At 47.1% G+C, this 15,788-nt stretch overlaps 1 protein-coding gene across 1 annotated transcript; it reads right to left on the bottom strand.

Moving 5' to 3' along the window:
* Positions 1 to 1,367: 1,367 nt before the first annotated feature.
* On the bottom strand, positions 1,368 to 6,136 carry NFKBIA (NFKB inhibitor alpha). Its single transcript, XM_081907948.1, has 6 exons — positions 5,772 to 6,136; positions 4,411 to 4,519; positions 3,521 to 3,731; positions 3,125 to 3,213; positions 2,744 to 3,004; positions 1,368 to 1,978 (listed from the first exon to the last, which is right to left on the bottom strand). Exons 1-6 carry the CDS (start codon positions 6,044 to 6,046, stop codon positions 1,931 to 1,933), a joined length of 993 nt encoding a protein of 330 aa, XP_081764074.1. The 5' UTR covers positions 6,047 to 6,136; the 3' UTR covers positions 1,368 to 1,930.
* Positions 6,137 to 15,788: the final 9,652 nt, after the last annotated feature.

The raw sequence follows: 15,788 nt of genomic DNA, 5'->3' as shown, positions 1-15,788 counted from the left end.
TTCAGCATGTGAAGCATCTGCTACTGCAAACCACAGGATAGGCTATTAAACCCACTGGTGTGAACAAGGAAATTCCACAATGCTGCAGTGAAAACTGCAGTTAAGTTAAATCAGCTTGCCCGTCTTCAATGTATTAAGGCAACCTGGTGAAAGAGCTAGGTTTAAGGAAGTTTGGACACCAATATTTGTAAAGCCATTATGTTGTTGACATCTGTCTGTCTCGAGAGACAGCTGAGTGAACCTCAGGGGTGCAAGTCAAAATGCTGTGTCAGCAGCACCAAAGTGACCTCTCTAGGGTGCAAAGCTGGGCAATGTGTATAGAGGTCCTGGGCTGCCCAGACTACAATAACCCCCTCTCAGCCTCGCTGATGTGGTCTAAAAGAAAGGAGAGCAATACGTTTGGGACCAGCTTGGTGGCAGGAGTTGCCAGGAGACGTACAAGGCGCCATCCAACCATCTTAGGGACTCCACTCTGAATGTGTGTAGGGTTTACTCCTTAGCTTTTTCTTCTCCTGAAGATACCCTGCAAGGCAGTGGAGTTTCAGGATCAGTTTTCCTTCTCCTAGATGGGATACCTTCCCAGGTTGACGAGCCCCACTTGCCCCTCACATCCTTCTACATCACATGCAGAAGCCGCCTTCTTGACCACTGTTGGCCTCACCTGCTCCTTTATATGCTGGCCATATGAAAGCAGCAATATGGTAGTGAAGATAACCTCGTAAAGCCAGGTCAGGTAATAACTGTGGGCAACACACCAATGGCATGGGGCAAACCTCCACCTGACAAGCCTGAGGGGTAGCTTCAAATTGGGAGTTCTCGAAAGACCCTGTGGAAGGGTCCAGGAATACCCCTGTGGTGGACACACTTGACTGGTGGATACATACCTGAATGGATAATGGGCAGGGATAATGGCTTTTATTTGTGGCACAACCTGGTAAGAGTTGGGCCTTGACAAATCCCAGAGATTTTAATTGGAGGGAGTTAAATACATGCTTTAATTTCTCCATGGAAACCAATGGGACTGCAAAGAAGAGCCTTATGGCACCTAACATACCATGAAGGATAATGGAGGCTTTATTTTCAAAGGAACGCTGACAATTGACTGATGTGATCAGAAATGGTTTTTGACCTGGCTCCAATATGAAAATGAGTAAACGGCACGTGGGTGCAAATATATCCCTATTCGTCCCTCTCCACCCCCTGCCCTGGGTTACTAATACAGGACACTAGTGGCTTTCTTTAATGTGAACGTGTGCAAGAATGAACCAATTGCCTGAGATGTTTGATTTTACCTAACTGGGCATCAGAAAGGAGAAAGCGGGTGAGCAATTCTTCAGCAGGGGGAAGAGTTTCATCAATTCAGTGCATTTCTCATTTGATTTGATTTTTTAATAAATATACACAAGTACCAAAAAAGCTATTCACAAAATATACAATATTTACACACAATATACATATTGCAAAGCATAGGGCTTGCAATATACAGCCTGAACGTTAATTGCTACCCTTTCCTGTGGATAGAGAAGAGGACATTCTTTGGGTTGCAACCGCTCTGCCTGCCGTGCAGCACAAAGGGCACCTGAGCTCAGTCTTTGGGATGGATTGTTATCAGTCAGTCAGAAATATATGGAATGTCTTCCAAAAGGACACAACAGATGGTGACTTGGGCCAGCCCCCTTGTAGAGCATGCAGTGAAAACGTAGGTGAACCGTCCAAGTTCTCACTCTGTTCGTTTATTTGTACAATCTACTCTCTGGTGCAAATGAGCCCAGGCTTCTTCTGGTGTCTGACAACCAAAGTTCATTCCTGCCCGAACTGTGCATTGAACTGCAGGCAGCACCTGCTGTTCTAACAACATGCTCTGTACTGTGCTGTGTGTTCGGTAATTGTTCACATTTTGCTCGCCTCTGCTTCGTGCAACGCTCCCACTTTAGCAAGGCACATGTCGTCCGCCAATGATGCAGTCGTCATATAGGAGCTAGACGAGGGGAAGAAAAAGCAAATCAGGCTTAATGGAAGGCTTTAAGAAAGAGCATGAAGTAATTCTCTAAGGGGAATACAGGGCTACTTCCCATTATCCCAAGGAAGTGTTCCATTAAATTTAGCTGCACTCACATGAGGAAAATAGCACCTGATAATTAACACTGGAGCCTGCATTTCTAAAAACTTTAAAAAAAAATGGGGAGCTGCTACATATAATTCAAGGGACGGGAGTAATAACTCAGTAGTTAATGAAAATTGTGGTGGTACATTTTATTAACAGACAAAAATCTGGACTAATATGATGCTTATAATATTAGAGGGAAGTAGAAATAACAAATGGTAGGTTGCAAATAGTACCACCAGAAAATATATGTGCAAATGTGCTTCCTTTGTAATAACCCTACTGTAATTTTAAATCCACTTTTGAAAATTTATTAAAAGATGTCCTAATCATAACATGTCAAATGCTTCCTTAAAGCCAGTTTTCCTCCTTGTGTGAAGTCGATGCAATGATTTGTTAGATTCAAATGAATCTAATTAATGCATTTTCTATACCTTTGAGTATTCAGTGCTTACACCGATGGGTGACTGGTAATAACTCTGTTACCAGGCTTATACCTTCAGGGTGTCAAAGGCAAGCAAAACCTAGTCTAAGGACCCTTGTTGTTTACAACTGCTCCCTAACAACCTAATGGGAAATGTGTGTGCAAATTATGGTAGAAATCTTTTTCGCGCATAGAATGGAGAAATGGCCACTCACTTCATCCTCTGTGAACTCTGACTCCGATTCACAGCTCTCTTCGTCTTCACTTTCTGGTAGCATCTGCAGGTCCAACGTCGTAAACTGCCTCAGCTGCTCCTGTATGAAGGTGTTGTTTCTTCCCCACGTGAGCTGGTATGGAGAGTAGCCCTGGTAGGTTACTTTGTTTACATCCGCGCCGTGTTTCAACAGGAGCGACACCAGTTCTTGATTCTGTAGATCGACAGCCAAATGCAAGGCAGTCCTGCCGTTGCAAGGCTCCTGTTTATTGAAAAAAAAGAGAGAAAAGGGTGCATTCAGTTAGGCCGGACACATGCTAAGATGTTCATTCTCAAATTGCTGGGATGAGGTTTGCTTGTTTGAAAATGGCAGGTATCTTACCTGAGCATTGACATCTGCTCCCAGGGACAAGAGGTGTTCTACTATGGCCAGGTAACCTTGAATAGCTGCCAGATGGAGACACGTGTGTCCTATGAAACAGAAATGGAGGAGATTAAATTTCATGTGATACAAGTCATTCCAACACTTGGCTGTAATTTTTCAAATCATATACACTATAGCCATTTAAAGATGGCCTACTCTGATCAAAGAAGCTTGATTATTTGATTCCAGCAGGTGACTACGAAGCAAGAACAAGGAACACCCTCCCCTCCCTACCTTGGCTGACACTTGCTATACAGAAAGAGCTGGAAAGAATTATCTGAGTCACAAGGCAATGTAGCACAGTGCCAAGGGTTGGAGTACCCAGTGAAGTGGCAGCTCAGAATGTGTGCTTACCATTGTAATTGGACGACTGTAGGATAGAGTCGATTTGTTGTTTCTGGCAGTACTGTGTGAGGACACCGACACCTCTGAGAGAGCCTTGTTCGCAAACGATATGCAGCGGGGTGTTTCCTCGGAAATCTCTGATATCTGCATCACATCCAGCTTTCAGAAGAGTCTCTGCGATTTCTGGCTGGTCTGTTATCACTGCCAAGTGAAGTGGAGTCTGCAAATTGGAAGTTGAGAAAGCATTATAGTTAACTAGAAAAAAGAAAAATCTCCTAGACTAGCCATTACACAAAACCGTCTTCTTAGTCATCACTCCTGAACCCACTTCTTGAGTAAAGTATGTTTTTTCAGGATCAACCACTTTCCATAAATCCTTTGAAACATTCCTCAATGTTTTGCTTTTTGTCATGCGATATACTGAACAATCAGACTGTTGTGTTGGTGGTCCAATCCTACTATACTTGGGAGCCAACCATGAAAAGTCACTTCCACAAATTGCTGATTTAAAGCTCCTTGCAGCCTGAAAGACTTGCCCTAATAAGGCAGAGGGAGCTTGTGACTCTCCAGTTGTTGTTGAACTTCAACTCCCATCAGCCCCAGCCAGCATAGTCAAGAATTAGGGTTGACAGTAGTTGTAGGCCAGCAACATATGGAAGGCCACCAATTCACCCCCATTTTCTTGGGAGCTCAACCCCATCAATGAGCCAAGGTTACTGATGGGGATAATTATGCTAAAAGGTGGCAAATTTATGAGTTACTTAAACCCCTTGAATTTTTTCCTAAATTTATCTCTTCCTCCCACCAAAAAATGTTTCTTTTTGGAAAGCTTCCAAGTCCCCTAGGGCACCATGTTTGATCCCTGCAGGAGAGGAAAGAAAACTCTGCCGGGTAAGTACCTGGTTGAGGTTATTTTGGGTATTCAGGAAGGCTTTGTCTCGTCCTGCCTGGCGAATGATTTCCAAACTCAAGGCCTTTTCTTCATGTATAATTGCCAGATGGAGAAATCTGCAAAGAGGAAAAAGGTGGGAAAAACCCGATGGTGAGTACTTAAGAAAGAAAAAACAAAGGACAAAAAAATTCCCAGCCACCTCTTGCTAATCAGCTCTTTTGCTCTTGCTCGTCATCCCGCGGGCAACGTGCCCAGGATCCGAGTCATGATGGAGGAAGAACATCAGCCTCAGCGGCAAGAGAGGCGATTTCGAAAGCCTGGGGTTTTCGAAGCCGCGTGCTCTCGCTACCTGGTGTTTTCCGCGGAGTTGTTGTGAGCTGAGTGTTCCGGGCAAGGCGCCAGGGACTTTCCAGAGCGCTTCCCCCCTCCCGTGCGCCCCGCCCGGCGCCTCCTTCAAGCCCCGCCCCCCTCGCAGCTTGTGAGAACACCCCGTCCCGGCCCCTATCCGCTGGCAGCCGGCCCAGGCACAAGGCGGAGCGGGCGGGGAGGGGAAAACCCAGACTTGCAAAAATCCCCGGGCTTTTATGTAACCAGCAGAACGCGAGCGACATCAAAGGACCTCTCCCCCCCCCCGCACACCCCGCGTTCTATTATTAAAGATCTACATAGTAGGCTCCTCGCTCCCCCCTGCAAGGCAGCCTGTGCAATAAACACAAATGCGGATGGAGTCAAAACACGAGCACTAAGAATCTACATTACTGTGTGGGGGTTTTTTAAAAAATGCGTTTGGCTCGCTCTACTGATTGTTCTACTCTGCTCGGTCAGTAACTCAGAACTATTATGAAGGGCCGCTTTAAAAGAGCCAGCGAATTTCCTGCAGGGTCTTTTTCGCCGCTGCAAATGCGTAATTCCCGGGGATTCACTGCGCTCAAGCAAGCTGAAATTCAACCGCGCACTGCGTGCATCCTGGGCTCTTTTACATGCATGCCGCCATGCTAACCTCTCAAACCTCTTTTAAAAACTAAAGAGGCGTTTAAATTTAAATAGCAAATCTGTCGCCTTTCAAGGGGGGAAAACAAATCAAAAGGATCGCGGTCTCCCTTGCAGTGCCCAGCTGCCCCCACCCGCCACATATCCTTCTTCGCGATAGTCTCGTAATGCATTTTCACATCTAGGGAACAGAGGCCACCAGGCTCTTGACCACATTTGCTTGGAAATAAGCCCCATTAATTCCAACCAGATCTATTTCCAAGGAAAAGCATTAAGATCACCACTTTGCTAACTTCCGAGGGAACGCGAGGCAAACGACCACAAGAGGTCAAAGTTCCGACCCCCTTCCCCGAATTTGCAAAGTTCTCCAAGACTTACGTGTCTCCGTCTTCGGTCACTTGCAGTTTCCAAGCCTGCGCGCCCTGGCCGGGGCCGCTTTGGAGCCCCGCGGAGGCTTCCGCCGGCTCGATGCGAATGTCTCTCAGCTCGTTGACGAGCTTCTCGTATTCCTCCTCCTTCATGGAGTCCAAGCCGCTGTCGTGGCGGTCGTCCTGGACCAGGCTGAGCTGCCTGTCCTTCTTCAGCGCGTCCCGGGGGTGGTTGTCCATCGTTATATCCATAGGGTAATCCAGGGAGCCGGGGCTGAAAAACATGGCCTGGGCGAGAACGAGCCGCGGGTCCCGAAGCGTGCAGCTACCTTGCGAAGTCTTGGCGAGAAGCTGACGGGCGGCGGCGGCGGCGCTTGCCTATACAGCCTCGGCGTAGGGGATTTCTGCGCCGGGGCGGAGCTTGCGCGCTCGGGAATTTCCCGGCCGAGTCGGGCCAACTAGTTCAGTCCTGTCTGGAAGTTGCTGCTGCTGCTGCTGCTGTGGCAGCAAAGGCTGTGGCCGAGGAATTCCCTTCCCTAGTCACTCGCTGGAAATTTTTTGCTTTTTCCACAGAAGGGAAAGTTTTTTGGATGGCTTTCTGTGACTAAGGCGCCCACCCCTCGAGGCCTTCCACTCCTCCAGGCTTTTCCTCGATGGGCTTTCGGGATATGCAAGAAAGAAGAGAGAAAAGAATTCACGTCCTTCTTTTGGGGATTTCCCTCCTGCCTTGATATTTTAGATATATATATAGCCCTAAAATGCCCTGGTATTTTGGTAAATATTCCTGGCCCTGTTTTAAAAGGGAGGAGTGGAAAGAGCAGGCAAGCCTTGCAGGACGGACACCAGCACTTAATAAGGCCACAGTGCAATATTTGCAGGGGTGCCTGAACTTAGCACTGTGGAGGAATAAGCCCCTCATACATTGCAAACGACGCAATCTTTCCAATATTGCAGAGAAGGCTGCAGAGTGGTGAAGTGCAAGCCTTTTCCTTAAGGCCACCTTTTTGCAAAGGAGTATGGTGCACACTGAGGACTTGCCAGATTGTGGGTTGTGTGCGCCCCCCCCCCCCCGTTAAAAGCATAGGAACCCAACATGAAAAACATTGTAGGATTGCCTCGGCTTTATAATAGATGTACATTCCACCTTTGTGTGAACATCCAAAGCATCTAACACAAAACACTACGCATCAGGTTACTGGGTTCTTCTCAGCTTTTTATTAATTATATTGATTATACAACATGGTTAAAGAGCAACAATGGGTCTCTGCCCTGAGGAACTTACATTAGAACCTTTCTTTTGTTGTTTGCACTGGAAACCCCGGGCCTCGGCATAGTGGAATGGGCTTTACACGTCATTGTCCGAAGCATGTTCTGGGAAAATTTCAGGGTTTATTTGCTTCAATCAAGAGTTTCTGAAGAAGGATGATCAAGAAATGCAATAAAAAAGACTTCCCTGAAAGATAGCGTGCCTGCTGTTACTGATCCATCCCCTCTGCAGGGAGGTGGGACCGATTCGGATGGTCCGCCCCCGCCACTTAATGGATCCAAATGGTTTCCAGAGAGTGGTAGGGGATGCTTTATCCCATGTTGATGGCCTTTCAGCCGATTCCCTGGTGGCCCGCTGGAATGTGGAGTTAACCAGGGCTATTGACTGTTTGGCTCCGAAGCGCCCTCTCCGATTGCATGAAGCCCGGGGAGCCCCGTGGTTTTCCACAGATCTGAGGGCAATGAAACAATCGTTGAGACGGCTAGAGCGCCGGTGGCGGATAACTCATTCTGAATCTGACCGGACACGGGTTAGAGCTCAACGTCGAGCCTACCAAGTGGCGATAGCGACGGCGAAGAAGACTTTCTTCACCGCCTCTATTGCATCTGCAGAAAACAGCAGCAGGAGACTCTTTCAGGTGGTTCACAATTTAGCAGAACCACCTGCAACATCGGGGCCCAGTACGGGCCACATGTTCTCCTGCAATGATTTTGCAAATTTTTTTGCAGATAAAATCGCTCAGATTCGGGAAGAAGTAGACTCCACCGTGGGAGCAGGGCCGGGGCGGGAGAGTGCTAGAGTCCTGTCTGGTCAAGTTGTGTGGGATCAATTTCAATCTGTTACCTCGAGTGAAGCCAACCACCTGTCTCCTGGATCCTTGCCCATCCTGGCTTATAAAAGCTAGCCGGGAAGGACTGGGCGATGGGCTTCGTGGGGTGGTGAATGCTTCCCTCCATGAGGGAGCCTTCCCAGACCCGCTGAAAGAGGCGGTTATCAAACCGCTTCTTAAAAAACCATCTTTAGATGCGGCCACGATGGCCAATTATCGCCCAGTCTCAAACCTTCCATTCTTGGGCAAGGTGATTGAGCGAGTGGTTGCTGAACAACTCCAGGCACGCCTGGAAGAAGCGGACCATTTGGATCCCTTCCAGTCGGGATTCAGGCCTCATCATGGAACTGAAACTGCCTTGGTCGCACTGGTTGATGATCTCCGGCGGGCTAGGGACAAAGGTGAGAGCTGTTTCCTAGTTCTGCTGGATCTCTCAGCGGCGTTTGATACCATCGACCATGACATCCTTCTGGACCGTCTTGAGGGGCTGGGGGCACTGTCATACAGTGGTTCCGCTCCTTCCTCCTGGGCCGTGTTCAGAAAGTGGTGGTGGGGGATGAGTGTTCAGACCCCTGGCCGCTCACTTGTGGGGTGCCTCAGGGTTCTGTCCTCTCCCCCATGCTTTTCAACATCTACATGCAGCCGCTGGGAGGGATCATCAGGAGGTTTGGGCTGGGTGTTCATCAGTATGCAGATGATACCCAGCTCTACCTCTCTTTTAAATCAGAACCAGTGAAGGTGGTAAAGGTCCTGTGTGAGTGTCTGGAAGCGGTTGGAGGATGGATGGCGGCTAACAGATTGAGGTTGAATCCTGACAAGACAGAAGTACTGTTTTTGGGGGACAGGAGGCGGGCAGGTGTGGAGGATTCCCTGGTCCTGAATGGGGTAACTGTGCCCCTGAAGGACCAGGTGCGCAGCCTGGGAGTCATTTTGGACTCACAGCTGTCCATGGAGGCACAGGTCAAATCTGTATCCAGGGCAGCTGTTTACCAGCTCCATCTGGTACGTAGGCTGAGACCCTATCTGCCTGCGGACTGTCTTGCCAGAGTGGTACATGCTCTGGTTATCTCCCGCTTGGACTACTGCAATGCGCTCTACGTGGGGCTACCTTTGAAGGTGACCCGGAAACTACAACTAATCCAGAATGCGGCAGCTAGACTGGTGACTGGGAGCGGCCGCCGAGACCATATAACACCGGTCTTGAAAGACCTACATTGGCTCCCAGTACGTTTCCGAGCACAATTCAAAGTGTTGGTGCTGACCTTTAAAGCCCTAAATGGCCTCGGTCCAGTATATCTGAAGGAGCGTCTCCTCCCCCATCGTTCTGCCCGGACACTGAGGTCCAGCTCCGAGGGCCTTCTGGCGGTTCCCTCCCTGCGAGAGGCCAAGTTGCAGGGAACCAGGCAGAGGGCCTTCTCGGTGGTGGCGCCCGCCCTGTGGAATGCCCTCCCACCGGATGTCAAGGCGATGGACAACTACCTGACATTCAGAAGACATCTGAAGGCAGCCCTGTTCAGGGAAGTTTTTAATATGTGACATTTTAGTGTATTTTTCATTTCTGTTGGAAGCCGCCCAGAGTGGCTGGGGAAACCCAGCCAGATGGGCGGGGTACAAATAATAAATTATTATTATTATTATTATTATTATTATTATTATTATTATTATTATTATTATATGATCACTTCCTGCAATGTGTGGTTAGGGAGGAAATATTGTGGGTGTTCTGGGCTGCACAACTCCAGTCTTTGAAAGATCAAAGAATCCTGAAAAGTTAGGTTTGCAACCTGGTGGAGACTAAGGAGCAAAAACAGACAGAATCAAGAGCTTGGCAGAATCTGGAGTTTATTGCCTTTCCAAATCTGAGTACTGAGAAATGCCATTTTAATTTACAGACTAGTAAAAAATAGAGGAGTTTTTTGCCATTTTCAAGACCATTGCCATCAGTCTCAGTTGCTGTCATCTAGATAGGCTGTTCGTGTCCTCCCATCTCCAAATTCCTTTATGCCTTCTCTCTTCTCTCCTGCTCTTGAATTGTAATCTAAGCCACATACTGTACTTTGCACTGACAATGAAACCAGGATGCTAGGGGCTTTCAGATAAGTCTGAAGAAACAGCCTCTCTGCTGCCTTGAAGAGGAAGAGGAGTCTATAGTCGACTATCTGCAGTGCCATCTAGTGTAGAATAAATCATAGGACATTTAACACAGGAGACCTGGATTTTCCTTAAACCAGTTTGTCTGCCAAGGAGCTGTATAGGGACTGGTGTTTTTTAACCTGCCCCTAAAAGAGCTGTGCCAAGTTTGCAGGTGACGCCCAGTTATTCAAGGTTGATCTGGGCGAAATGGGAATTAAAATGGCAAATGAGGTTTATTTATTATGAGGAAGTGTAAAGTGATGCATATTGGGGCAAAAGATTCTAACTGCATGCTTACACGCCTGGTGTGTGACAACTGCAAAAAAAAAAAAAAAGAGGTGTTAGGAATCAAAAAGCACAACTTCCAATTGTAGAGGCATTATACAAATCTTGGATATGCAACCACATTTGGAACACTGTGTCCAGTTTTCATCAGCTCATCTAAAACACAATATTGTGGTGCTGGAAATGGTGCAGAAAGGGACAACTAAAATGGTTAGCGTCTTTGGACGACTCCCTATGAGGGAATGTTTCACTGTTCAGAGCAACTTAGTTTAGGGGGGAGAATGCAAGTAATGGGGGATATGACACAGGTTTATACAATTATGCATGGCATGGGTTAAGTGTATTGATAATTCCCCCCTCTGTCTTATTAATACTATCTAGGATTGTTGAATAAAGATGAATGGTGGGAGATTCAGGACAGGCAAAAGAAGTGCTGCTTTGTACAGTGCAGAATTAAATACAGTGGTACCTCAGGTTACATACGCTTCAGGTTACAGACTCCGCTAACCCAGAAATAGTGCTTCAGATTAAGAACTTTGCTTCAGGATGAGAACAGAAATCGTGCTCCGGCGGCGCAGCGGCAGCAGGAGGCCCCATTAGCTAAAGTGGTGCTTCAGGTTAAGAACAGTTTCAGGTTAAGAGCAGACCTCCAGAACGAATTAAGTTCTTAACCCGAGGTACCACTGTAATGGGATTTCCCATTCCAAAATGTCATTAGCAGATGGAATGGCAAGGCATTGTTACTCACCTGACCTCCTGCTTATCAGAAGATAGAGGTTGAGGGGTGAGGAAGAAGCAAAATTGATGCTGGTGTTCCTGTTGTGGGAGATAGTGTGCGGCCATGTTTTCCCCTTAATAGACCTATCATTGGTTTTAAACTATCACATATTCTTGTATCAGCTAATAATAATAATAATAATAATAATAATAATAATAATAATATTTATTTATATCCCGCCCTCCCCAGCCGAAGCCGGGCTGATCTGTATCATCAGCATTTATGTGAATCTAGAAGGTCAGCATTTATTCAGTGGAAATGGCTGGAATGTTATGTCATTGCCGAAGTATGAGTGGCAGGGACTATTTGTCTGAAAGAGTTTAAGGCGGACTGAGGCCCACAAGAAGATCATGGGCTCTGTACACTTACCAAGCATCTTACATGCATGAGATCAGCAGGAAGGCCTATCTCTTTTGACTGGTTGCCACATCTCTCAAGGCAGCCTATGGTCTTGGAAGATCAGAACCATGAGACTGATAAGCTAGTTGCCAAGGTGACTGTGAGCAATTACCCACATCAGCCTCGTCAGTGTAAGGCAACGGTAGAAATAGGAGGGTTGAAGGCACTGTATTTGGGAGCCCATCATCAGAGGAACCTGGGATGGTGCTGTGTGTGATCCAGTGCCAGCTATGAGAGGGTTTGCCCACTGCCGTGCCAGTGGCTTTTCCTGGTAGCTGTTTACCGTATTTATTTTAGTTTGATAGAATCGTAGAATTGGAAGCGACCCTGAGGACCATCTACTCCAGGGTTTCCCAAACTTAGGTCCCCATCTGTTCTTGGATTACGATTCTCATCATCCCTGACCTGCTAGCTAGGAATGATGGGAGCTGTAGTCCAAAAACAGCTGGAGACCCGAGTTTGGGAAACCCTGATCTAGTCCAACCCACTGCAGTGCAGGAATATGCAGCAGTCCCATATGGGGACCAAATCTGCAACCTCAGCACCACGCTTTATCCCACTGAGCTATCTGTGCAGTAGTATGTTTTATGTAGTCTGTTTCTGTGAACTGTATCTAGCTGTTTAGTAATATATCCTATTCAGTCTGCTTAGATGTAAGTGTGCATTATTTTAATTATTCTTGCTATTCTTACAATCCTCAGCCACCTATTGCCTTTCAATCCAAAAGGAGCCACTGCTTTAGGCAAAACAACGACATTTGGCCTTGGCAAAATACTCCGCTGACTGATGTTCACTGGAGCACCAAATAGGGCTGCCCACTGTCCCTGGTGCTCTTTGTGATTTTAGCTGAAGTACTAGCCAAACAGGGAGTCAAAGACAAGATCAATTTATCCATAGATAATGTGGTATTAATGCTCAGTGAACCAAACCAGGTGCTGGCTCCGCTGAAAGAAGAGCTGGATTAGTTTAGCAGGACAGCAGGATTTGAGATTAACTGTTCTCAGTTGGCTGTAATGCCAATAAATATGCCTCAAATTGAGTGAGACAAACTCTTCTCCATGCCTTGTTACAGAGTGTTCAGCTGCTTGGGTGTGCTAATCCTGAAGGACCAGAACCAGTTAAGGAAAAGGAACTATGGTATGTTAAACAGAAGACAAAAGCTGGCAACATTTGCACTTGTCATGGCCATTATTCCCAAGTTTTTGTATCTTCTCTTGATCCTCCCTGTCACATTTCCAAAATTATGGTTGATGAAATGGCAGCCTATTATGAAACAAGTTTCTAACAAAAGGAATGAACGGCAGAGTGGGTAGCTGCATTTTGTACAAATAGTGTGATGTTGTGAGGGCTGGGGGGGGGGGCTGTTAATGCCACACCTTAAATACAAAATTGTATTTTGAAGCTTTTGCAGCACATTAAGGTACAAAAAGGGACGGGGGTGGCACTGTGGGTTAAGCCATAGAGCCTAGGACTTGCCGATCAGAAGGTCAGTAGTTCGAATCCCCGTGATGGGGTGAGCTCCCGTTGCTCAGTCCCAGCTCCTGCCAACCTAGCAGTTCGAAAGCATGTCAAAATGCAAGTAGATAAATAGGTACCGCTCCAGCGAAAAGGTAAACGGCGTTTCCGTGCACTGCTCTGATTCGCCAGAAGAGGCTTAGTCATGCTGGCCACATGACCCGGAAGCTGTACACCGGCTCCCTTGGCCATAAAGCGAGATGAGCGCCGCAGCCTCAGAGTCGCCCACGACTGGACCTAATGGTCAGGGGTCCCTTTACCTTTACCTTTAAGGTACTAGAAGGCTCCATACACTTCTCATGGGTACAGCTGTAACTTGCCCAAGTTGCAACTGCTCCTTTTGTTGTCAGTCTCTCGGGTTAAAATATGCAGCATTCCAAACCTCTTCCTAAAGGCAACATTAATGGTATAGTAATGCTGGAGATTAATCCCCCCTCCATTCATCCATTGTTCTTGATGCAGTTATATTTGTGGTTCAAGGGCCCGACCCCTGCGAAGTGAAATGAAGACACAAGGACATGTGATATAAGGTTAATGGGCTAGAAAAGGCCACAACTTTATTGATTACAGCAATGAAAAGGTATTGGCTTAGGCACTGGATCGCGAAACAAGTGGGTTTATTCACCAGGGGTTCATCACCTGTTGATGCTAATCCAACTATAGGCTCACCCCTGCTGTCACCGCGGGTCGTGCCATGGCCTCCCACCAAGCAGGCTTCGGACGGAATACACGACCCCCAGATTCCTTTAACGGAATACCCCTAAAAATTGAAGGCATAGGCGATGGCCACACCTAGCACTTCGACACACCACAACACATTATTCCAATGCCTAACCTACCCACCAATACCACAAAAGTTGTGACGATTGCTACGAGGTAGGCGGAAAAACCAAAAGCCTATTGCCTAATGGAAAAACTTCTACCAGGCCCCCCGGGCAACCAGGGCGACCAACCTAAGGTCCATAGCAAGGCCAATGACCTAAGCCCTAACTAAAAGGGAGTGGAGGGTGGGTGACTCGTGATGGGACGACGATGAGGAATGAGGCCAGGGAAAGGCTGGTACTGCAGCAAAAGGCTGCTGAACATGCCCCCGCCGCGGCACCTGGTTGGGTGGCCACCGGGGGGGGCGTGAGTGCCAGCCAGGTGAGCTGGAGGCAGGGGGCAACGCCCCCTGCTGGGCGGTGCTCGGGCTCCCGCCCACAACCACTCCCCTCTCTTTCAGGGAGGAGAGTCTTTCCCAAACCTGGAAGTAGCTTCAGACGTGTGTAAGCTAAACCAAGCCCCCCCCCCCAACCCCTGTTGCTATGGGTGTTTGTGTAGGGATGATTTAATATCAGTCTTGTGGCTGGAGAGGGAAGGATTACCCTCCCACCCCCGTGTGTGGTGGTCCTGATGAAAATCTGAGGCTATGATTAAATTGTAAAAATCCCCTCTCATGACTGCGAGTAATGCAAGGAAAGTAACCCCTAGTTTCGCCTCCCTGAGTGGCTCTTTCTCACATAACCTCAGTTCCAAATCTGTACATCAAGGATATGATTAGTCATCTATTTCCGCAAGGTACCATGAGGATGATGAGACAAGAATTGCAGCACATGGGACATTTAAAATGTTACATACACTTCTAAATAATTGCACATGATGTCAGGTAACCCAACACATGTTGACTGTTAAGTTAGAAAGCAGTAACCCTACCTTCTGCCAACAGCAGCAATTCCAGCAACATCCACCCACCCCATACTTAGCTAGATCGCCATCTTGGGGGAGGGGAAGAGGCCTATACGTTTAGTCCCCCCCCCCACTCCTCCCAAAGTTACTGGTAGCTTATCTATTGAGCCCTCCAGTTTAGCGGAGCTGTTCTTGAATGCCATGTCAGCCGGTAATAAGACTATGCTCATCCACAACTTGATCATGGGTGAAAGGACTGACCTGGTGCATTTTATCATGACTTGGATGGGTGAACTGGATGGCCCAAATCTAACTCAGCCATGCCCATCTGGGTACGTGGTACAGTACCAGGCTAGACCGGAGGCTCAAGGTGTTGCTATGGTACTTCTGTGGACAATATCATTGAGCCGAAAACCTCTTGATCTTGCGATGGGCTTAGATGCTCTGCCTCTGCACTCCTTTGTCATGGTCAGACCATGACCTAGTGAAGTTTGAACTTGGAATGGCAATGTATGGGTGGTGCGCCGATTTGGAGACTTATGGGATGGGACCTGAGAAGTTCCTGAATGCTCCAGCAGAAAAAGCTTGATCCCGTTGATCCCCTGGTCTCGCTATGGAATAGCAAGATTTAACAGACTGTTAACATGATCATTCCTGAGTGTCCTCTCCATTGTTGCAGGAAGCTATAACTTGTTCAAGCGCTATATAAATTTTGTTATTTCTATAACAAAATTTATTTGCTATTAAATAGATGCTATTTAATAGTACCCAAAATCTGGCAGGGCCAGTCTTATCTGAGGTGGCTTTTTTCTCGCAAGACCTGCTCCAAATCACAAGAGACTAGGACCATTTCCAGCTTTTGAGGCTCGTTTTTGCCAGAATAAAATAAAAACAACAACATAGACAAGCAGCATAAGGCAGCCCCCTCCAAAAAAGAATGGTTTGTTTGTATAACCAGCTGATCTGAGAGGGCACATCTGTCATGGCCTAATACTGCACCATTAGAATGTGTACATTTTAATTAACATTAATGAACATTAAAAACTCTTCAATACAGTACAATCACATCTTATGCAGGTGTTTGGTTCCAAGGGTTCTGTGTATATGCAAAAACATATACAGTGGTACCTCAGGTTACATACGCTTCAAGTTACAT

The sequence above is a fragment of the Podarcis melisellensis genome (genome assembly GCF_964234715.1).
Source record: "Podarcis melisellensis genome assembly, chromosome: 1".
NCBI lineage: Eukaryota > Metazoa > Chordata > Lepidosauria > Squamata > Lacertidae > Podarcis > Podarcis melisellensis.
This window is presented reverse-complemented; position numbering and strand designations above follow the sequence as displayed.